General features: G+C 38.7%; 1 protein-coding gene across 3 annotated transcripts in view; it reads left to right on the forward strand.

Moving 5' to 3' along the window:
* The window catches only part of RUFY1 (RUN and FYVE domain containing 1), a 57,339-nt gene that overhangs the window by 17,882 nt on the left and 15,195 nt on the right, over positions 1-24,262 (forward strand). For all 3 annotated transcript variants that reach the window (XM_079144138.1, XM_079144140.1, XM_079144139.1), the window contains exons 4-11: positions 3,359-3,460; positions 5,664-5,787; positions 10,390-10,451; positions 11,286-11,351; positions 14,728-14,797; positions 17,887-17,988; positions 19,070-19,186; positions 21,002-21,169. In XM_079144138.1, the coding sequence (XP_079000264.1) occupies positions 3,359-3,460; positions 5,664-5,787; positions 10,390-10,451; positions 11,286-11,351; positions 14,728-14,797; positions 17,887-17,988; positions 19,070-19,186; positions 21,002-21,169 (811 nt within the window). The remainder of the gene's footprint in view (positions 1-3,358; positions 3,461-5,663; positions 5,788-10,389; positions 10,452-11,285; positions 11,352-14,727; positions 14,798-17,886; positions 17,989-19,069; positions 19,187-21,001; positions 21,170-24,262) is intronic.

Genomic DNA, 24,262 nt, shown 5'->3' on the forward strand with positions numbered 1-24,262 from the left:
CTTCCAGTCCTTTTAGTGTCTAGTTGGCCAGACAAATATTTTTTTGATTGTCCCAGCCCTCGCATAGCATCATCTTGCACTTATTCTTATGGAGGATAGCTTGGTACCAGAATTGCTAATACATTTACCTGTTGACCCAGCAATTTCATTTTTAGGCATGTTATCCTACAGATGTAACACATGAAAACAACAGAATCAGATTTGGGGGCACACGCCATCTGAGAGGCTGAGGCAGGAGGATAGCTTGAGCCAAGAAGTATCAGACCATGTCAGCAACAGAGAGAGATCCAGTATAAATAAATAAATAAATAATAAATATGCATATAAAATATAGAATTGTCTGTGGCATCATTGTTTATAACAGCAGATTAGAACCAGCTTACTTTTTTAAAAAAACCTAGCCGTTGCAGTAGCACGCCTATAGTCCCAGTGTCTCAGGAGGCTGGGCAGGAGGATTTCAGGTTCAAAACCAGCTTCAGCAAATTAGCGAGGCCCTGAGCAACTCAGCCAGACCTTGTCTCTAAATAAAATATAAAAAAGGGTTGGAGATGTAGCTCAGTGGTTGAGTGCCCCTGGGTTCGATTCCCAGTACCAAAACAAAAACAAAAAAAACTAAAAAAACTATAGTGCAGTCTAATAATAAAACAGTAAAGATGTAGAAAATTGAGTTAAGTCCTCTGTAACATGGAAAGATTCTTAAGATGGCAGTGAAATAAGCAAGTTGCAAAACAGCTTGCTAGTTTTTTTTAAAAAGGGGAGAATAATAATAGTTTGTATTTCTACTTATTTTCGTATGCATAAAAATGTTTTGAATGCAAACCTAAACTAAGAACAGTATATTAATGTATCGGTGGGGGAATGGCAAAATGGAGGATAGATAGGGTCAAGAGAGCTATAACTGTGTGCTACCTTTTTTTATTTTGCAGTATTAGGGATCAAGCCCAAGGCCTCCCACATGGAAGTACTCTACCATTTAGTCATATTGCCAGTTCCTGCGTATGACTTTTATGTAGTATCTGGTTTTTAAACCAGGTGCAGATATGATAGCCTATTCAAAAAATAGTCAGTAATGAATTATACATACTGTTTTGTAGTGGGTTTTGTTTTGTTTTGTTTTGTTTTGTTTTGTTTTGTTTTGTTTTGTTGGTACCAGGAGCACTCGGACACTGATTCCCATCCCCAGTCCTATTTTGTATTTTATGTAGATACAGGGTCTCACTGAGTTGCTTAGAGCCTCATTTTTGCTGAGGCTGGCTTTGAACTCACCATCCTCCTGCCAGTCTCCCAAGCCACTGGGATTACACAGTGCCCGTCTGTAGCTTTTTCATTTGATTTTGACTTCTTTCCATATCAAATATTCATTCTCATCCTTTTTATTAATATTGTTAAATGAGATAATAATTACATGTGTTTATAGGGTGGTATTTCAATACAGTGTGTTGTGTAATGATCATGTGGGTAATTGGCATCTCTTTTATCTCAGACATTTACCATTTCATTGTGCATAACAACATTTTTTAAGTGGCCAGATAGTATTTTCTCGTATAATTAATTTTTAAAACCCCTGGTTGGACTTTGTGGTTGTCTCTAAATTCTCATTATACTATGGTAACCATCCCCAAACATACATGTTTGTGTCCATCCTAAATTATTTCCTTAGAATATATTACTAGATGGGGCTGGGGATATAGCTCAGTAGAATTTTTATAATCTATTATCATTAAATTCCTAGATAGAAAAATTATACCTTTTAATATTCCTACCAAACAGCAACTGTCAGCCTCTATTTTTCCTATCATGCTAACATTAAATATCTTCTTTTCTTACTTTATATTCTCTCCTTTTTTTTGCTCTTGTTTAACATCATTTATTTGAGGTGGGAGGGGGGTGTTTCAAAGCATTTAAAAAATTGTTTTAGGTACTAGGGGTTGAATTCAAGGCCTCATGCAAACTCAGCAAGTCCACTGAGCTTCATTCCTACTCCCCCCATTTTTTTTTGTTTTTTTTTTGTTTTTTTTTTTTGGAGGCAGGGTCTCCCTAACTTTGAATCCCTCTGCCTCAGCCTCTGAGTTGTTGTGATTGTAGATGTGCTACCAAGCCTGTCTCAAAGCCTTTTCTATTGATGAAATTAGATTAACCTTTCTGAGCCTGGCTTCTGAAACATAGGCTGCATTCGAACTTTGTAACCAGGTCTTTGGCCTTAAGAGCTTCCTTTTTTGGCAGATTATTGATGACAGAAGTACCTTCACTACTTTCTTTGATGTTACATCTTTTTTCCTTAAGCAGTTTTAGATCTACAATAGGAAAGCTTTTTTTCTTTTAATGTTTAATCCAGGTCTTTTCAAAATTGTACCTTTGTGCAGTTGGTGACCAGTTGAGAAATAGTGTGAGTTGCTTAATACCACTGAAAATATATGCTTAAAATTGGGTTCAGACATGCCTGTAATATCAGCAACTCAGGAACCTGAGGCAGGAGGATCCAAGTTGGGAGGCCAGCCTCTATAACTTAGTGAGGCTCTAAGCAACTTAGCAAGACCTCGTCTCAAAATAAGAAATAAAAAGAGCCAGGGGTGTAGCTCAGTGACAAAGCATCACTGGGTTCAATCCCCAGTGCTGAAAAAATAAGCAAAATAAATAAAAATGGTTAAGATGGTAAATTTTATGTTGCATGTATTTTACCACAACTAAAAAATTTTACATTTGAGCCACTGCCTTAGAAAACTTGTGAGACATCAACACTTTAATATACATGATGATCAGTCTTATTTTTTTTTTTTTTTTTTGGGTGCTGTGGATCAAACCCAGGGCCTTGTGCTCGCAAGGCAAGCACTCTACCAACTGCGCTATCTCCCCAGCCCCATGATCAGTCTTTTGAAATAATGTTTTCCTACAATTTAGAAAAAAAAAAAGAAAGAAATAATGTTTTCCTATATAGATCTAACCTAATATTTCCTGGCTCTGTGAAATTTTATGAACATACATAAATATATGGAGAATGTATCCATCAACTTTCTGAAGTTTATGTGGTTTTATTCTAGAAATCATATTTTTGTGGCTTTAAGATATTTTCCTTTTGTTGAAATACATCATGCCCATGGTATAGAATTTACATAGTACACAAAGGTATATAGTGAGCCATTTTCTCTGCATGCCCAAATGGTGCACATCCCTCCCTCCCTCAACCCCAAAGCATTTGTTCACACAGTGTTCTCTGCGTTCAAAAGTGAATGTGTGGACTTGTATATCTCACTGTCTTAAATGAAGATTGGTTTTTTGGTTTGTTTTTGTTTTTGTTTTGTTTTCTGTGTTTGTTGTTATTATTATGCCATAACAGTTTGGTTCTCTGTTTGAATTCCAGGACAGCTGTGGGAAGAGGCAGAGCTTGGCTTTATCTCGCTCTCATGCAAAAGAAACTGGCAGATTATCTGAAAGTACTTATAGACAATAAACATCTCTTAAGGTATTTCATCATCTGTCTTTGCTTATCTTTTGCTTTGTAAATAATTACAGCATAGTTCTGTAGGTTATTTTGAATTAAAATAAGAGTATGTAATGTTCAAAGCTTCTATTTGAAATTATCATCTTAAATATTTATTCTGTGGTTTAGTTTTAAAATAGCAATGTTTCTTTTTTATCATTTCATTTATTTATTTTTGGGAGATACCGGATTGAACTCAGGGGCATTGGACCACCAAGCCACATTCCCAACCCTATTTTGTATTTTATTTAGAAACAGAGTCTCAGCTGAGTTGCTTAGCTTCTTGCTTTTGCTGAGACTGGCTTTGAATTCGTGATCCTCACTGCCTCAGCCTCCTGAGCCACTGGGATCACAGGCATATGTCACTGCACCCAGCAATGTTTCTTTTTTGAGCACTGATATTTGAAAATAATTTGGAATGAAGATTCATATGACCTTTTCATTTTGAAAAATTTCAAAGATAATTCTTTAAAAGTATCAGTACCTAAGATTTGATAACTGACAGCCTGTTCTATTAAGTTTCTATGAAATGGTATTTATTACATTGAAAAAAATTATTTTAGAGCTAGATACAGTGGACAATTTTAAAAGTATCAAATCCTGCTTTTTGTAACAGATCATGTCTATATTACCTAGTTCAGGATTCCATATCCAGTTTATAAAATTTTATCTCTTAGCATTAGTAAAATCTTAATTTGCCTATCACTGAAATTTATGACTGGTTCATTTTTTATATTTATAACTGAATAAGCAAATAGTCATTATAAAAGGAATTTTCTCTAGACTAAGAATTTACAACTCATGAATCACTCTGGAGTTAATTCTCTTGTGTAGTGAGATAAAAGTATCTTTTACAGTATGATCTAGACTCCAAATTTTTCAGTGTTTTTAAATCACATCCTGTTATTGAACATCTCTTTATGTGATAAATACTGAGTTCAAATATTTCGTATACTTTATGCTGAGTATATTTACACTGAGTAAATTGAGTTTCAGATTTTGTTCTAATAAACTAATTCTTAAGACATTAAGTTCTGCATGCACATGCACATATGTGTGTCCACACACACAGAATTGCCTGGGTGCCAGTGAATTTGATAAACTAGTAAATCAGTGGTGATCAGAATCAATAGTAGAGGGGGTAGAGCCCCATTGCAAATGGCTGAGATGACTAGGAGGTAAGAAAGTTTTTACAACACACATTGCTCAGGACACAGGAAGAGGAAAGTGTTTTATTCTTGGATGTGGGGAGGCTATGGAATCCTATTTACTGTTTATAAAAGCACAAATATAAAAATCATTCATATCAGTGCAGAAGGGGAACCAGTGTAGAGACAGAAGAGGCAGAATGATGCTCAGGAATGCAGTGACCAAGAGATAATGGGAAGGACTGGGGTTCAAGATCCAAATGGAGGAATTCGCCTTACACAGAAAGATTGAAGAGCCCACCTTAATCCACAGGAAGAAGGGAGGATGGAGAATGTATCCGTCAACTTTCTGTCACTATAACAAATACCCGAAGTTGGACACGGTGGGGCACACCTTAATCCCAGCAATTAAGAAGCCTGAGGCAGGAAGATCACAAGTTTAAAGCCAGTCTCAGCATTTTATCCAGACCTTCAGCAGTTTAGCAAAATAAAAAGGTCTAGGGATGTAGATTAGTAGTAAAGTACCTGAGTTCAATTCCCAGTATCAGGAAGAAAAAAAAAAAAAAAAATGAGATAATCATTTTAGAAGAGGTTAATTCTGGCTTATAATTTTAGAGGTTTCAACCCATAATCAGTTGATCCTGCTACTTTGGGTCTCTGGCACGGCAATAGGAGCATGTTGCAGAGTAAAAACCACTCACCTGGACAGGAAGCAAAAGAGAGAAGAGACCAAGGTCCCACCATTGCCTTGTAGGGCACACCTGCCATGACCTAAAGACCTCCCATTAGGCCCTCCCATTAGGCCACCTCCCAATAGCATCAATCCTTTAGCACACAGACCTTTGGGGGACACTTAATATTCAAATGGTAGCAGAGAAGAAATAGTAGTACTTGACATAGTGGAAAGAAACGAAAGGTATTGCCACCATGTAGGTCAGTAGCCATACCAGCCAAGAGTTGAAAAGGCAGAGCAGGTTGGGGTGAAGGAGTCTTAAAAGTATTCTGAGCAGCTCCTCTGTCATGTCAATCTCTTTTAGTGAGTTCTATGACCCTGAGGCATTAATGATGGAGGAAGAAGGGATGGTGATTGTTGGTTTGCTGGTGGGACTCAATGTTCTCGATGCCAATCTCTGCTTAAAAGGAGAAGACTTGGATTCTCAGGTAAAAATGGGATTTTTGCTCTAGATGAATGGATTAGCCTGGGGCTTTTACATTGGATCTGCAAACATGTACTGAACCTAAAACAGGGCAGATATCAAAAGCCCTTCGATGGAAAACTGAGCAAAGTGCTGTGCTAGGGCAGAGAGGAAATCAATGGGAGAGGCAACTCGGGGAAGGATGATGGACAGAGGCATACCAGAAAGCCTAGTATTTTGAGGAACAGGTAAACAGTTCTCCATAATGGAACAGATGTTGCCCAATGAGGTAAAGGTGGAGACTGGGAGGTTTTTAGACCGTTAGTGTCATGTTAAAAGAGTTTAGTTCTTACCCTTTAAACCTAGGGAAGCTGTTGGAGGTTTTTAAGCACTATACTGAAATGACCAGGCCTGTGTTTGAGAAAGATCAATCTAGCAGCCCTGAGTTAGAAGTGATCTAGAATAGACATAACAAAAACATTGAGGAGTCTAGTTCAGAAGTCCCAGAAGGTTTGATGAGGAGTGGGAAAATAGAGTCAGGTGGGAAGTCAGGTTGATAAAATGGGACACAAATTAGAGTGAGCAGTAAAGTATAAGACAGACAGGGTGGTATGCGCCTTTACTTTCAGCTACTGGGGAGGCTGAGGCAGGAGGATCACAAAGTTGAAGGCCAGCCTCAGCAATTTTTATTTCTTTTTCCTTGGTTTTTTTGTTTTGTTTTGTTTTGAAGTTTTATAATTACACATAGTAGTTGGGTTCATCACAACAAATGTATATGCATGAAATCTATTTCAGTTCATGATCCCTGCCTTTTCTCTCCCATTCTTCCTCCCCGCTCCCATCAGCCTCAGCAGTTTAGCAATATCCTAAGCAAATTAGCAAGACCCTGTTTCAAAAAATAAAAATATAAAAGGCCTGTGGATATATAGCTCAGTGGTAAAGTGGCCCTGGGTTCAATCTCCAATACCAAAAAAAAAAAAAAAAAACAGTAAGTTATAGGGTGCCCTGTGGTGGGGTATGCAGGGGACAGCCCTCAGGTAGACTTTTTTACTACACCAGAGATGGTAACGAGAGTTGAGGCCTAAGACTCCTGGTGTTAGGAACTGTGTCTGAGGGAAAACAGATACCCTGATCCATCTTCAGGACATTGGTAGCCATCATGTGGTTGGACCTAAAGAATCTAACTAAAGCTTGCTAGGTACATTAGAACACACCTTGTAATCCCAACAACTCTGGAGGCTGTGACAGGAGGACCAACCTCAGCAACTTAGTGAGACCCTGTCTTAAAATAAATTATTTAAAAAGGGCTGGAGATGTAGAATAGTCGTAAAGTACCCCTGGGTTCAATCCTCAGTACAACCAAAAGGAAAAAAGAAAAAAAAAAGAACCTAAAGCTTCCCAAATCCCTCCATGTCCACATTACCTTTTGTGTGTGTGTGTGTGTGTGTGTGTGTGTGTGTGTGTGTGCGCGCGCGCACGCACGCGCGTTACTGGGGATCAAACTCAGGGCCTCACATTCCCAGTCCCAGTGTAACTTTTTTTTTTTTTTTTTGGTAACATCTCCATGCCCACACACATGCCTTTAAAAAAAAAAAATGTTTTTATTGTTTTTACTGTTGAAATTTTTTCAATAATAGAAGTATTTTTGAGATTAAACTAAACCACACATAATGTCATTACTCCACAGTACATATATTCCGGCATATATTCTTCTAGCACATGAATAAAGGTATGTGTGTGTATGTGTGTGCGTTGGAATGAGATACTGGCAGTTTCTTTTTTATTAGGCCAAAATATCCCAGGCACAACATTTTGGCATATTGTTTTAATCTAACATTATATGTTCTATACTACACTCAATGACAGTAGAGATGTAAAAGATACCATTATTCATACCATAAATTTACCAGTATCTTACGGATTTAGGTCATTTCCATGTTATAGCAACAATACTATAAATATCCTTTTACCTCTTTGTACTCTTGTCCATTTACTTACTTAGGATAAATTTTGGAGTTGTTTTGTTAGAGTATATACTATATTCCACTTACTGTAAAATTGACCTCCAGACATGTCCTCTTGGCAATATGTAAGAGAACCCTCTTCCTCTTGGGAACACTGCATATAGTAAGTATTCTCAGCCTTTTCCAAATAGATAGTACAACTCATCGCAAATTTATATTTTTAAGAAATAAGGAAATGAAATATCATGTTTTATTTGAACTGTTGTGACTACATGCTTGTATCCTTTGCCCATGTTTCTGTTTTCCATTTGTTGTTGTTTTATGTCTTTTTTAATGGGGTTAGGATATTGACCCTTTTTTGGAATTTTTTGTTTTTAATTAATTGGGGTTTTTGTTTGTTTCTCAAAGGTATTTGCAGTGTAGAAAGTTGTCATTGTGTTTGTTGTAATTATTTGTAGTAGTGGGGATTAATCCTAGAGGTGTTCTACCACTGAGCTACATCCTCAGCCTGTTTTGTGTTTGTGTTTTGAGACATGATATGGTTAGGTTGCCCAGGCTGACCTGGAACTTGTGATCCTCCTACCTCAGACTCCTAAGTAGCTAGGACTACAGAGGTGCATCACTGTTCCCAGCTGGAAGTAATTTCATTTAAATCTTTTAGACTAGAGTTGCATGACAACTTTCTGTTGCACCTTTCTTAAATCTCACTGTTCTCATTTGTAATACTGTGCATTTGTTAAATATTGGTCATAATTGGTATAGATTGATCTACTTTGTTGAACTTTAAAGAACCAACTTCTATTTTTCAATTCTGCTTTTAGAATAGGGCTTTGTTTTCTAATCCATTAATTTCTGTTTCCACTATTAATTATTCTTTCTCATTCTGTCATTGCATTTTTCCAGTTGAATGTGTTTTTATGATTTAATTTTTTATTACAAAAGAAATCCTTGCTTGTCAAAAAAATCTTGGGCAGTGTATAAGAGTGTAGAGTAAAAAAGTGAAGTCAGATTTTCCTTCTCTTGCCTCTCAGTCCCTTCTTCCACACAAGTTATGATAAAGATTTGAGGAGAAATCTTCTACAGCCTTTTTTATTTCTCTTCATTTATGTATACAAAGGTTTTGTTTTAAATTAAGTCTTCTAGTGTTCCATTATTGTGTAAGAAATAACAGACATGAAAACAAGTACAGTCACTGTATCTCTCACAGTTGGAAGTTGAATGGGGTCCGGTAGGTGGTTCTTGCTCAAAAGCTCATATGGTTACAGTCAGTTGGTAGCTGGTACCAGAATCATCTGAGCTTACTATGTACCATGTCTGTCCTCTGAACTGAGCAAAGAGCTGGGGATGGAACAGCAAGGGCTTCTTAGGTACCTGCATGTAGTCTCTCCATGTGGTCTCTCCAGCCTTCTCACTTTTTACATGAAAGCTCAGAATGTCAGAAGCATATGTTCTAAGAGAAAGAGACAGGTAGAAACTGTATTGACTATTTTAACTGAGCTATAGAAGTCATATAGCACCATTTCTACTGTATTTTATCAAGACAGGCACTAAGATCCGGGTGCAGTGGCGCCCACCTATGATCCCAGTGGCTCAGGAAACTGAGGCAGGAGGATCATGAGTTCAAAGCCAGCTTCAGCAACTTAGCAAGGCCCTAAGCAACTCAGTGAGACCCTGTCTCTAAATAAAATATTAAAAGGACTGGGTATGTGGCTTAGTGATAAAGTACCCCTGGGTTCAATCCTCAGTGCCAAAAAAAAAAGACTGGCACTAAGGCCATGTAGGTTCAAGGGTAGAAATGGAGGTAGAAAAGGTACAATTTTGTCTTCAATCTGTCACACATCTTTGGTTTTAATATGGTGGGGTTATTATTTCTGGGGTTAGTGATATATATATTATTCTTTGACTTAAAATTGTATCCTGGAACCTTTTCATATTATCATATGTTGATCCACTGCATTCTTTGTTATATGATATAAGATGGTTAAATTAAGTGTTTCCCCATAGGTGGACATTTAAGTTGAACCCAATTTTCCTGTAATTCTAATAGGAATGGCTTCACTTACACTCAGGTGCTTTACTTCTTAACAGAAATATCAAAAGCCTTTGGTGTTCAGATGTTTAAAGGGTGTTGATCCTCTTTAGCTCCTACCACTGGCAGAATTTTCCCTGAAATACAGACTAGATAGATCATTTTGCTAAATTTGGGTAAAGAAGGACTCAGAAGTGTCGGTTAAGGTATCCACTTCAGTCTTTTTTCTCTCTCTCTCTCTTTCTCTCTTTTATAATTACTTTATACCCAAGGAATTTTGTTAAACTTTTTTTTTTCTTTTTGGTATTAGGGGCACTTAACCACTGAGCCACATCCCCAGCCTTTTTTATATTTTATTTAGAAACAGGATCTCAATGAACTGTTTTGGGCCTCACTAAGTTGCTGGGGCTGGCTTTGAATTCTCAATCCTCCTTCTTCAGCCTCCCCAGCTGCTGGGATTACAGGTATGCGCCACCATACCCAGCAGAACTTTGTTAATCTTGATAGATAATGTGATTCTTAAGATATCTAGCCAATAGTGGAATTGAATATCCTGAATTTCAAGAATTGTAAGGCTTATAGAAAATGAGAAATGTTATCATTTATTTAAACCTGTGCATTTTATTTCAATCAGGTTGGAGTGATTGATTTTTCCCTCTACCTTAAGGATGTGCAAGATCTTGATGGTGGTAAAGAGTAAGTACTGCATAGTATGCTATTTTCTTCACAGCTTTAATGAAATTCTGGCAAAGAATCCTAGGGTTTTTGGTTTTTTGTTTTTTGTTTTGTTTTGTTTTGTTTTTTTGAGACAGGCTTTCTAAATTGCTTAGGAGCTTAGGACCTGGCTAAGTTGCTGAGACTGGCCTTGAACATGAAATCCTCTTGCCTCAGTCTCCCAAGTTGCTGCCCAGCCAGAGAACTGTACTCTTGTTTTTACTTTGAGATTTTAGGGGGTTTTTGGTTTGGGGGTTTTTTGCAGGGGGTGGGAGTTTCAGTATCACACACCTATAATCCCAGTGACTCGGGGGTCTGAGGCAGGAGAATCACAAGTTCAGGGCCAGCAACTTAGCAAGACCCTGTCTCAAAATAAAAAATAAAAAGGGGTACTAACTTAGTGGTAAACCATCCCTGGGTTTAATCCCCAGTAACATCAAGAAAAAATGAGATTTTAGTTTTTGTTTAGTTACAACTAATTACAGAGATAATATGTTTGCATTTTCATTGTTTAAGGAATTAAGTTCTGCAGAAGAACAGAGCATGCTTGTGAAATTTCTCCATTCTTACTGCCCTTTTGCCAAAGACCTGGCCAGTCTACAGTAGAGGGAGGACACCTTCCCTTTTCTAAGGGCACCTGTTCCCTGGCTTGTATTGCTTTCTGTTTACTTCAGGACCATGCAGACATTACTCAGCTCTGATTGTTGGTTTGCTGAAGACATTGGCATTTCTACAAGGTGATCAGAAGGTTGGAGGACAGTTACAAAGTATTAACCACCAATAAATTTTTTCCCCATTGTATGCTTTTTTTATAAGGCATGAAAGAATTACCGATGTCCTTGATCAAAAAAATTATGTGGAAGAACTTAACCGGCACTTAAGGTAGGACTTAATCCTTTTTTCCAGTGGTATTCAGTATCCCATCATTGTTTCTTGGGTCTTTTTGAGTTTCCGCATGTTTATAACTGATTTTTTTCCAAACAAAGAAAAAGGGTTATAATCATTCATACAATGTTCATGTATGTAGACTGTAGTAGTAGAATTTCTTCTTGATAAAAAAACTTTTGAGTAATCTTTGGTTCTTTGTTTTGTGCATTTATACAGCATGGACAGGTAAATGCATTAAACCTTAAATCTCCACTCCTTACCTACAGCCATGTGGTTGGCAGGCCCTGCCATAGCAAGCCCTGTTGCTAATGGGAATCAACATAGCCTCCCCCATTCTACACCTGCCAGTGTATTAGACTAAAAGAAGGTTGAAAACCACTGGGCTAGACTTTCCAGATCAATGTGGTCACAATCTCAAGAAAAATTCCTTGATTTTTTGAAATTTTAACTGGAAAGCTACTGATGTGTTTCATGAAACACTAGTTCTTAAATAAATTTGTGGAGGTTCAGTGTTGGAAGATGCTTGGCCTAAAGTCTTTTGAAGACATCTTATTCTCTCTCTGAACCCCCTTCTAGAAAGTGCATTGCACATTAGAAATGCTTCCCAGGGGGGCTGGGGAGATAGCTCAGTCGGTAGAGTGCTTGCCTTGTAAGCACAAGGCCCTGGATTCGATCCCCAGCACCCAAAAAAGAAAAGAAAAGAAATGCTTCCCAGGGGCAGACCCTCTGATCCCAGAAGTCAAGGAACAAACAAGTTGTCACGATCCTCCAAAAGTGCTTAAGGAAACACTGCTTGAAGTCATTCCTTAACTATGATGTAGGCTGGTTTTTGAGAGATATCCTTGGTTGATTCCTAATATGAGAGTTTTTATAAGGAATAGATGTTGAATTTTATTAAATGCTTTTTAGCATCCATTAAGGCAATCGTGTTTGTACCCCTTGATCTGTTGATGTGATATATTTTATTAATGGATATCGTCATACTGAACCATTCCTGTATCAGAGTGATAAATTCTACTTTACTATAGATGTAATACTTTCACTGTTTTTTCTTAACCTGACTTATTTGTTCCTCAGTTTTCTGTCTCTGGCATGACATCATGGTTATGCAGCTTCACAAAATGAATTAGTAAATTTTGCCTTCTTTCTGTGCTTGGGAACAGTTTCTAAGTCATGGGCATTATTTGCTCCTTAAAAAAACATGAAACCCAAAGCCTTTATGAGGTACTGGCTTACCAGCGTTTCAGTTTTTTTCTTAGTTGTTGGTTCATCTAGGTTTTTTCCTCTTAAAGATATGTCTTTTTTTGGTATTTTCTCTTTGTTGATATATTGTTACATGGTTAGTATAGAATTGAAAATTGAATACTCTTAAGACTTTTCCCAAGCCGCTGGGATTACAGGCATGTGCCACCATGCCCAGCTCTAAATTACAGTTTCTTTTTCTTTTTTTTTTTGGTGGTGCTGGGGATTGAACCCAGAGCCTTGTGCATGCGAGGCAAGCACTCTACCAACTGAGCTATATCCCCAGTCCCCCTACAGGTTCTTGAGCCAGATTCCCTGAATGCAGATATCAGCAGCCTTTCATAGATGTATGAACTTAAAAAGAAGAAAAAAATTAATTAAATTAAGTTAAACTTAAAAAACAAAGGAAGGGGCTGGAGTTATAGAGTGTACTTAATGTGCTTTAGGCCAAGGGTTCAATCCTCAGTACCAAAAAAGAAAGCATTGTGGTGCATACTTGTAATCCCAGCAGCTCAGGAGACTGAAGAAGGAGGATCATGAGTTCAGAGCCAGCCTCAGCAACTTATCAAGGCCCTAAGCAACTCAGTGAGAATCTGTCTCTAAAAGGGCCGGGAATGTGGCTCAATAGTTACGCACTCCTGGGTTCAACCCCCAGTACCCCCCCCCCCCCAAAAAAAAAGGAAGGAAGAAAAGGATATGAACTGCAGTGAGTTCTTTAAAGTTATGATTTCTTCATATGTATACTAGACTAACAATAGAATCCACCTTGTCAAATTGGTGGAGGAGGGGTGTCAGTGAGTTAGTACATATAAAGTAGAACAAATAGGGCCTGGCATATAGTCCAAAAAATAAGTTACTGCTATTTTTGTAGGGATTATTATTGTTGTTTATTGAGTCTGTTGTTTTTATGTTTGATCACTCATTACATTAACTTTTTACATGTTTTTCAGTATAAAAGCACATATTATGGCAGAGATGGTTTCACAGGTGGTATATACTTATCCTCTGATTCTTGGAGGTATATATGTTAAATATGTATATAGCTTTTTGTATGTGAGTCTCAGTAAAATGAGATTCTCATTCCAGGCAGAATCCCATTTTGTGCCCACCAAAAAAAAGCACGTATTACGTAATATTTCAGAAATGGGGGAAGTACCAGGCACAGTGTCACACTCCCGTACATCTCAGCAACTTGGGAGACTGAGGCAGGACGATCATAAGTTCAAGCCTACTTTGGGCAACTGAGCAAGATCCTCAGTGACTTGGCAAGGCCCTGTCTCAAAGTGAAAAATAAAAAGGACTGGGTATGTAGCTCAGTGCCAAAGTGCCCTGGGTTCAATCCTAGTCAAGAAAAAAAATATGGGGGAAAGCAGCCAGTTACAATGGCACATGCCTGTTATCCCAGCTACTCAGGAGATCAAGGCAAGAAGATCACAAGACTAGCCTCTTGGCAACTTAGCAAGACCCTGTCTCAAAAATAAATAGGGCTGGGGATGTAGCTCAGTGGTAGAGAACTTGCCTGGCATGTAAGAGGTCCTGGTTTCAATCACCAGTACTGCAAAAAAAAAGGCAGTGGGGCAGGGTAGAGGGAAGGGAACTGGGGATATGGCTCAGCAGTAGAGCACTTGCCTAGCATATGCAAAGCCCTGGGCATATATACCCCCAGCACTGGAAATACCCATAAATAAATACCCATAAATAAATAAATAAATACCCATAAATACCCCAGCACTGGAAAAAAGGGGGGGGGGTATAAGAGTATAAGAGTATAAAGAAGATTTCAAAATCACTTTTGATCCTCCTGCACCCAAGTGTCAGTATCTTGTGAATATTACCTTAGTTGTGTGAATGCTGACCATTTTAGTTCCCATCATCTATTGTTTTGGAGGAAAAATATTTTCAACTAACTAAAAAGGGAATAAGTAGCATATTTCAGGGATAAAATTTATTGGAAAACATTTTTAAATACACACATACACATTTTTATTGTTTTCATCTCCTCTGAATTAGAGCCCTTTTGCCTTTTCATTTCATACAGGAAATCTAAGACTCTCCCTTCTCATCATTTACAGATTGGGTATACAGCTTTTATGAGTTCACACTCACCTAATATTTTTATTTTCTACAGCTGCACAGTTGGAGATCTTCAAACTAAGATAGATGGTTTGGAAAAGACTAATGCAAAACTTCAGGAAGAGGTTTGTAGCTTATTGAAGCCCTTTAACAAACAAAATGACCCAAGGTTAAGAGAAATGGTACGGTTGATATATCTGTTAGGAAGGGGGATTGCTAACTTTGGGTTGAGCTGCACATGGGACAAGAGAATATTTGTGTTCTGCCCTATTTCGGACTCCCAGTGAGACACTGCAGCCTGATCATGAGCCAGTTCTCAGTGACTTAGGTTTTATCACCCCAAAGTAACAGCTCATTACAACAGTTAGCTTCTGTCAAAGTGCAGTTTCTTCCTCCTTTCCACCTTTCCTGTGATGTCATATGCCTCCCAGCTGCCCTAGAAGGCACAGACTCCATTATGAGAGGTACCCTAGTCCACCCCTTCTGTTTTGGCCTCTCAGAAGCATGGAACCAGTCTCCCCACAGCATGGTCTTTCTCTGCTTTCTCACTAGGAAGAGAGAAGGAAAGGACAGGAAGAAGGAGGGCTGAGGCCGAGGAAGACAGCTTGCTGCCAGCTGCCCGGCAGTCTCCTTGGTGGACACATCTTGTCTCCTGTTAGCAGGAGGGGGGTTGCTCAGCCTTTCTGAGGCTTTCCACAGGTAGCGGTCCCTGCTGCTCAGGCTTCCCCACCTAGTCTCATTGGGAAGGAAGAGGACTTTGAAAGCAGAAAAGGAACACTTCTGAGATATGAAGACAGGGACAGGGGAAAGGAGAGCCAGAGAGCACACCTCTGTAACAAGGACCCTGTTTAAGGCACACTTTAACTGACTGCTCTCTCCTGAGGGGCCAGTCCTGAAGGCTTTCAAAGGAAGAGCTCAGATTTGTAAGACAGGTAGGATATTCAAAGACAGTTTTCATAGGGGACATCATGGGACAAACTTCACTGAATTTAGCATAGGAAGATGCACATTCACCCTGGTAGGTCTTTGATCCTCACTTTTGTCTTCAAGTTGAGTAATAATACATACTTTACAATATTGTCATAAAGATTGCCAGTTTAATATCATATGACTATACCTGATACAACAGTTGTAGGGGTTGGGGAGTACTTGATTGTGAGTTGATTTTAGAACGAGCAGATCACCCTGTGTTCTCTTAGACCAGGTAGCATGCTTTGACTAAAGGTCTGAGTTCACTATCAAAACTAAACAGCTGGGTTTTCTTTTTTAAAAGCAGATGATTGTAAGAGAAATACTTTAGAGAAAAGTATTTCTCCTTCAGGGTATGCTCTCTATCTTCAGAGAGAATAGTGAAAAGTAGCTTATTGCTTTGGCTGACACTAGCACCTTTTTTAAAACCTTAAGGTATCTTACTTGGTCACAGCAGTGGCTTAGAAATCCAGCCTGGGTTCCAAGCCTGAATGAAAAGTAATTCTGAAGGGTTTTACTGCTTTTGACAAAAGAGAAAGAGAAGAGTTCAATGGCTCTAGGTCCCTTTACAGGGGAATGATGCTGAGGACAGAACCAGGTACTAGGGACAGATGTTTAACTTCTTGCTCCTTCTGCAGCCTCCCTGTCTCTCTGCAAGCTGTATTCTGAGACTGGAATAAGGAGAGATCTGGCTGTTGAATTTTCTCATCTCCCACACTTCTTGTAATATTCTTTCCTTAGGCAGACCCATGCAACTTCTATATAGTTTTCCCTAAACCGTGATAACACATTCGAGGAAAGGAAGGATTTCTCTAGGACATATCTCTAAGGATTTGTGTTTCTCTTTTTGCCGTGGTTCTGGGTATCAAACCCAAGTCCTCACACATGCTAGGCAAGCACTTAAGCACTGTACCACTAAACCATATTGCCGGTCCTGTGTTTGATTCTTTCATTCTCTGTCTAGTGATAAAATATGCTTTTGTTCATCAACTAGAAACAAAACTATAGTGAATGACAAATCAAAGCCCATAATCCCTCTTCTTTCTTTTTCCTTTTTTCTTTTCCCTTTTCTTTCTTTTTCTTTCAGTACTAGGAATTGAACTCAGGGACATTCTACCACTGAAGTACACCAGTACTTTTGTTTGTTTGTTTGTTTTGTTTTGTTTTGTTTTTGAGACAGGATCTCACTAAGTTACCCAGGCTGACCTCAAACTTGGAATCCTCCTGCCTCAGTCTCCCGAGTCACTGACAATACAGGCATGTGCCCCTGAGTCCAGTTCACAATCTCTTTTCTAAGTAACAGTCTTTTCTATCATTTGATACAGACAGTCCTCATCTCTTCTTAAGCATTTTTTAACAATACCTTTATTTATTTATTTATTTATTTTAACGTAGTGCTGAGGATTGAATTCAGTGCCTCACACATGCAAGGCAGGCGCTTTGTCACTGAGCTACAACCCCAGCCTCTTTTCTTAAGCGTTTTTAATGTTGTTGACCTTTTAAAATTAGTGATGAGAACAGGCCATATGCTTTTTTTCCATTTGATGTTATAAGTATATTATCAAAGCATTAAAAGCTGTTGTAAACATTTCATTAACTACATATTTCTGTCTTGTACTTCAACTTTTTTTTTTTTTTTTGGTACCAAGGATTGAACCCAGGATTGCTTAACCACTGAGCCACATCCCCAGCCCTTTTTTATATTTTATTTAGAGATAGACTTTCACCAAGTTGCTAAGTGCCTTGCTCAGGACTGATTTTGAACTCACAATCCTTCTGCCTTGGCCTACTGAGTCACTGAGATTACAGGTGTGCACCACTGCACCTGGCTTACTTCCACTATAGTTTACTTAACCATTTCTCTAATTGTAGAATTCAGGCTATACTTCTACTATAATTTATTTAACCATTTCTCTAAAAATAGAATTCAGGCTGTTGCTAACTTTTTGTGCCAATAAATCATTGCATACATGAAGTAGTAATGTGTTATCATTTTTGCAAAGGGAGAAAATATGGGGAGAGCAAAAATCACTAAGGGCAGGGGTAGATGGGAGAGGGAGTTTTACTATATACATTTTTATGTCTTTGAGATTTTGAACCATATATTCCCTATTCAATATAAGGAAATAAAAATATTAGACATCTGAAAATAAATTGTCAATTGTGAAGCTGCACATAAATGTTTTTTAGTTCAACAGTAAGATTAACTTTGATGTTAAGAAATGTAAAAATCTCTCTTAATCAGCTGTCAGCTGCCACAGATCGGATTTGTTCACTTCAAGAAGAACAGCAGCAATTAAGAGAACAAAATGAATTAATTCGTGAAAGAAGTGAAAAGAGTGTAGAGGTGAGAAATTGACCTTATAGTTAGGTGGCATGTTTCTCACTCAGTTGTACCCATTGTCAGTCTCAAACTCATATAGTCTTTTCTTGGTGTCTGTGGGGAATTGGTTCTAACATCACTTCCCCAGGATACCAAAATCCAAGTTCCATTATATAAAACAATGTAGTATTTGCATATAGCCTTTGTACATTCTCCCAGATACTTTAAATCATCTCTAGATTATTCATAATACCTCCTATGATGTAAATGCTATCTATGTAAATAGTTGCTATCCTGTATAATATGAGAAATAATGACAAGGAAAAAAAGTCTGTACATATTCAATACAGACTAAATTTTTTTTCACGTTTTTCTAATTTGTGACTGGTTGAATCTGCTGATGCAGAGCCTGCAAGTATGAGGGCCAACTATAATTTCATAATGATCCAGTTCTCAGAATGTGCCTTTGATGTCAGAAAATACCTCTTGTTGCTGACCCGGCCAATGTCACCCTCCAGCCAACTAGACCACGTGGACTCCCTCACCTTATGGGCCTTTGCATGCTAGTTACTGTTCATTCTTCAATTTCCGCTCACATGCATACTCTTTGGTAATGCTATCCCTGGTATCCATAGATGGACTTATACCCTCCTCCCATATTCCCATAGTTTGTTATTCATCCTCCATCATAGAATCCATGCACTATTTTGTAAAATTGCCAGCTTACAGCTGTCTAGCCTGATTTTAAAGGTGAAATCATATCTGATTCACCACTAAATCCACCCAGTGCTAAATAAAAACATGGTCAATAAATACTGAGTGATGAATTAAATAAAAGCTTTTCCTGCTAGAGTCTCTTGTACTGTTTTAATAAAATTAAATATAAATTTGTTATTTGAACCCAACTTTAAAAAAAATTTTTGGCTTGCTCTCATCCTTTATCTTCAAGTTCTAATATCTTTATAAATTTTACCTTTATCATGCTAAAAGAGCAGAAATTGTCCTACATGTTTTCAAAGTTATGGTATATGTTTAAATAAATACTCTGTAGCTAGTTTGTTTTCTATAAGCAAACCATTCCTCTTGGTGTTCTTGAATGCTGTAGATAACAAAACAGGACACCAAAGTTGAGCTGGAGACTTACAAGCAGACCCGGCAAGGTCTGGATGAAATGTATAGTGACGTGTGGAAGCAGCTAAAGGAGGAGAAGAAAGTTCGACTGGTAAGTATGCAAAACTGAGCATCCTTAAGAATAATTTCGGGGCTAGGGAGATAGCTCAGTTGGTAGAGTGCTTGCCTTGTAAGCACAAGGCCCTGGGTTCGATCCCCAGCACCCAAAAAAAAAAAAAAAAAAGAATTTCTCTGTAGCCCTATAAGTTAAATCTGTCAGCACTTTTCACATGTGTACTGAAACCTGATGCCACTCACAGAAAGTCAGAAGCTATCAGTTTTTGTTTTTTTTTAAATCCTGTTTATAATGCAATTCTGCATTGTCACATATATTTTGTTCCCATTTTTTAAACTTTTTTTTTGGTACCAGGATTGAACTCAGGGGCACTCGACCACTGAGCCACATCCCCAGCCCTATTTTGTATTTTATTTAGAGACAGTGTCTCTCTGAGTTGCTTAGGGCCTTTCTTTTGCTGAGGCTGGCTTTGAACTTGTGATCCTTCTGCCCAGCCTCCGGAGCTGCTGGGATTAGAGGCGTGCACCACCAAGCCCTGCTTTAAACCTGCATTGAGACTAGACTCATGATTTCTTTGACAATACCATTCTCTTAGGCTATTATTTCCATATAACTGTTGATGACCCAAGTTCTTTATTAAACACATTTTTTTTTTTCTTCTTTTTGGTACTGGGGATCAAACCCAGCAGCACTTTACCACTGAGCTATATCCCCAACACCACCTGCACCCCACCCCCACTGTTTTTTTTTTTTTTTTTTTTTTTTTTGGAGACAGTCATCTTACTAAGTTGCACAGACTGGCCTTGAACTTGAGATCCTCCTACCTCAGCCTCCCAGAGTTGCTAGCATTTTGTCACTGCACCCCGTATCGTATCAAGCCTAATTCTTTTTTTCCCCTTTCTCCGCCAGCTTTATTGCAGTAGTTTCTTTGCTTTTTTCTTTTTTTTTTAACATATATTTTAGGTGGACACAATACCTTTATTTTTTTATTTTTATGTGGTGCTGAGGATGGAACCCAGGGCCTCACGCATACTAAGCGAGCACTCTACCACTGAACCATAACCCCAGCCCCTTTATTGAAATAGTTTAAATTACATTTTCTTTTCTAGGACTTCAGGTGCTTTTTTAAACCCAATTTGTAGCTGGCTTTATTTATTTGTTTCCTTGAATGAAGGTGGGCAAGGTGTCCCAAGTTATTCAGGATGAAAAAGAACCATTTTAAAATGGTTAGCATGGGTGAGGCTCTAGAATCCCAGCCCCACCAAAAAAAAAATTTTTTTTTTTTTTTTTTTTTTTTCAAAATGATTGTATATTGCCAGGCCCTATAATCCCAGCAGCTTGGGAGACTGGGCAGTAGGATTCAAAGCCAGCCTCAGCAAAAGCAAGGTGCTAAGCAACTCAGTGAGACCCTGTCTCTAAATAAAGTACAGCATAGGGCTGGGGACGTGGCTCAGTGGTCGAGTGCCCCTGAGTTCAATCCCCAGTACCCCAAAAAAAAAAAAAGTTGTATATTTGTTGCCACAAACTAGCAAACCATTCCAGAAACTGAAACATTGCAACATTAGATCTTTTCCAGCACTCAAGCACAACACACATTTTAGATCATAGATTCTAATCTCTGGGTTTGGAGAACATGGTTGCTAGAACTGTAGGCTTATATTGCCAGTCAGCTTTCTATTGACTTGATATGAAGCCAAATTTAATTATGATGAGGAAAAGGGAAGAAACTTAATCTCCAAGACAGACTTTCCTCAAACCTGTTCTGATTTGTAGTTTGTCTTTTATTCATTGCGCAAAATACATTTTTGTAATCTACTTTAATATCATTTTCCTTGTAAATGTCCTTTAAAGGAACTAGAAAAAGAGCTAGAGTTACAAATTGGAATGAAAATGGAAATGGAAATCGCCATGAAGCTACTGGAAAAGGATACCCACGAGAAGCAGGACACGCTTGTTGCCCTCCGCCAACAGCTGGAAGAAGTCAAAGCAATTAATTTACAGATGTTTCACAAAGTTCAGGTGGGAATTGACTTTGGGTCTATTAACCTGGTTCCATGTGTTCCCTTTCAGTCTTATATCATCCTTCCTGCAGAATGGGCAGATAAATATCTGTGAGCACCCCGTATGTTTCAGACCTGGTCCTTGGCCCCCTTGTTTTACTATATTTATTTGATTTGATTTGATTCTGAGAGCAGTCCTTGAGAAATGAGGGGAAATGGAAATAATAGGGCAGAACTAAATGGCTGATTCACATAACCCTGCTGGCATACTCTAAGGCTGATGTCTTTTTAATCCAAGCCAAACTTTATCAATGTCTTCTAGCTGTTTTCTTCTATTTCAGTGACTCATTGTGTACACTAAGAGATGGAGAAGAGAATTAAGGATAGCATTTTAAAAAAAAACTTACATAGGGCTGGGGATATAGCTCAGTTGATAGAGTACTTATCTCACATGCACAAGACCCTAGGTTCAACCCCCAGCACCAAAAAAAAAAAAAAAAAAAAAAAACTTACATAATCAGTGTTTTAATAACAATAATAAAAATTGAAGTAAAACAAAATAAGAAAGGAAAATAATTTCACCTTCTTTACACATTATCTATTTTAATTTTTTCATGTTTTCTTCCATTTTGGGACCATAGAAAGACATAAAGTTAGTGTTGTGGTAGGGCAAAACCACTATAATAATTTAGAAAGCCCTAAATAGAATAGCTTAAAAATATGGAAGTTTGTATTTATGTGACACAAGAGTTCCAGTGTGAACATTTCTCACTAGCATATATACTCCGCACAGTCATTCAGGGACCTAGTCTAAAGTACCTCCAGCTTTCCAGGCCACTTTAATTGTTATTATTCCTGCAATAAGAAGAGGGGAGAAGAACAAAAGTCCAGGGCCAAGGACTTCCTATCTAGCAGTGAGACACAAGTTGGACACATCACTTCGAGTCAGTCCTATGGGAAAGGGTTAGTCACCATGGCCACACTTGGCTTTAAGGGGGTTCTGGTAGTGTCATCTTTTCTAGGCCATAGGCCTGATAAAGGGGAGAATATTTGTGGGTCGACACAATTGTCTGTATGATAGCCAGCCTCATGGGAACTGCTGTTGAAGTCCCATCTGGTTCCTCCTCCAAAGCTGTAGCCCCTGGGCTGATTGTCAGCACTTTCTAACAGCCATTGTGACCCCAGAGCTGGAGACAGTTGTTTCTCACAATAGCCCATCATATCTAGAGCCGGATGGTGAAACAGAAACAAGATGCACCCAACAGAAGCACCCATTTGGAAAAGGGAGCAAAGGGAAACATGGCAAGCAGTCGCTGGCCCATAGCAGTTGTTTGTGCCCTTTGAGCGGGAACTGTGAAGGCTGTGGCACCTAATGGTAGGCTCTGTTTCTTAGCAGAAAGAACTTCTATATCACCTGAGGTCCACTGTCTTCCTTAGCAGCATTCAAAGGGGAATCATGGACCATGTCCATGTCCTGCTTATTAGCAGGTTTGATGGCCAGACTTTTCCTGGTGTCACTTCGCCAACCTGGCAGTTGTAATAGGGATCAGACAGCCACAAGAAGTTTTCAGACCAGACTCATGACTCCTTTGAGAGTACAGTTGCCTCATTCATGGCTTCTGGTCTGTCAGTGAGCAGAGTTCGTTGAACACAGTTCTCACACCTGCCTCATTACTTTGTTTCTTTTCTCTATCAGTGCCTGTGTGTCTGTCTCTGTCCTGTTAATAGCAGATCATCCAAAACAAGTTTTAGGTGTGAAGGGAACCAATCTGGATATTGGATTTTTGCTGCTTGGGGAATTTTGTTTTGGTGCTGGGGATAAAACCCAGGGCCTCATGCATACTAAGCAAGTGCTTTACCACTGAGCTATATCCCTAGACCATGTGGGAAGTTTTATAGAGGCTTTATTGCTCAGTTTTTAGTCTTATTTCACATGTTGTAGAGTCCAAAGCAGTTAGCTTCACAAACCCTGTGAGGCCCCTACCTTTGGACTCTGTATTCCTGTGCATCTCTCTTTACAAACCTGGATTCTTTGGACTCTTCCCTACTCCCAGCACCTTGCCCAGACAGCAAGGGTAGCCAACACATATTAGCATTCTGGCTGTTTTCAGCCACTTCCCCTGAAGCACCAGCAGAGTTGACATGTGCTCTGTTTTCCAAGTTTAGGCGAGTGATAGTTTTACTAACTGCTTTGCCATAACTAACAAGGATCCCCAGGTTTCTGGTTTGTTGCTTCTGCTTTGGCAATGCTAATAACCCCATCTGCTGAGTCACTGCACATATGTTAGAGTTTTATTATGGCAGCACTGTGATCCAAGTTACTCTCTGTTCCTGCTAGGATTTTATCCACTTACTTTCACTTCAAATGCTTTCTGCTTTAAGCTTCATATGTACACTGTTGAGTCCATCATATTCCTCACTTTGAGGCACATGATAATATTAAATACCTCTTGGGGAGTTTTTCCCCCTTTTGTACTAGGGATTAAGCTCAGAGGCACTTTACCACTGAGCTACATCCCCAATCCTTTGTATTTTTTTATTTTAAAACAGGGTCTGACTAAATTGTTCAAGCTGACCTTGAACTTGGGATCCTCTTGCCTTAGCCTCCTGAGTAGGCCCTGGGTTTACTGGCATGGACCACTACACCCAGCTGTCTCTGAAATTTCTATTCTGTTTGATAGTTACTGTTTTAATGACCATAGCTTTACAGTGTGTTTTAATAGCAAATTGTACTAGTTTGCTAGGAGTATCATAACAAAGTACCAAAAACTGGATGACTTAAGAGAAATTTCTTGTCTCAGGATTCTGGAGACTAGAGGTCTAAGATCGGAGTGCCAGCAGAGTTGATTTTTTGGAAGCTGTAAGGGATCATCTTTCCCATCCCCCTCTCCTAACCTTTGTTGTTTCCTGGCAACCCTAGCATTCCTTTCTTGGTGAGCTGTCTTCTTCACACAGCATTCTTCCTGCCTGCTTGTCTGTGTGCACATAGCACCTTCTCATACTCATCAACCATATCAATAGAATTAAATGTGGATGTCAGCAATGGGACTCACTGGTTTTAGAAGTGAGGGTAGTCTTTTGGGACTGAACTCTCCACCTATGGGGTGGGCAC

The sequence above is a fragment of the Sciurus vulgaris genome (genome assembly GCF_902686455.1).
Source record: "Sciurus vulgaris genome assembly, chromosome: 6".
NCBI lineage: Eukaryota > Metazoa > Chordata > Mammalia > Rodentia > Sciuridae > Sciurus > Sciurus vulgaris.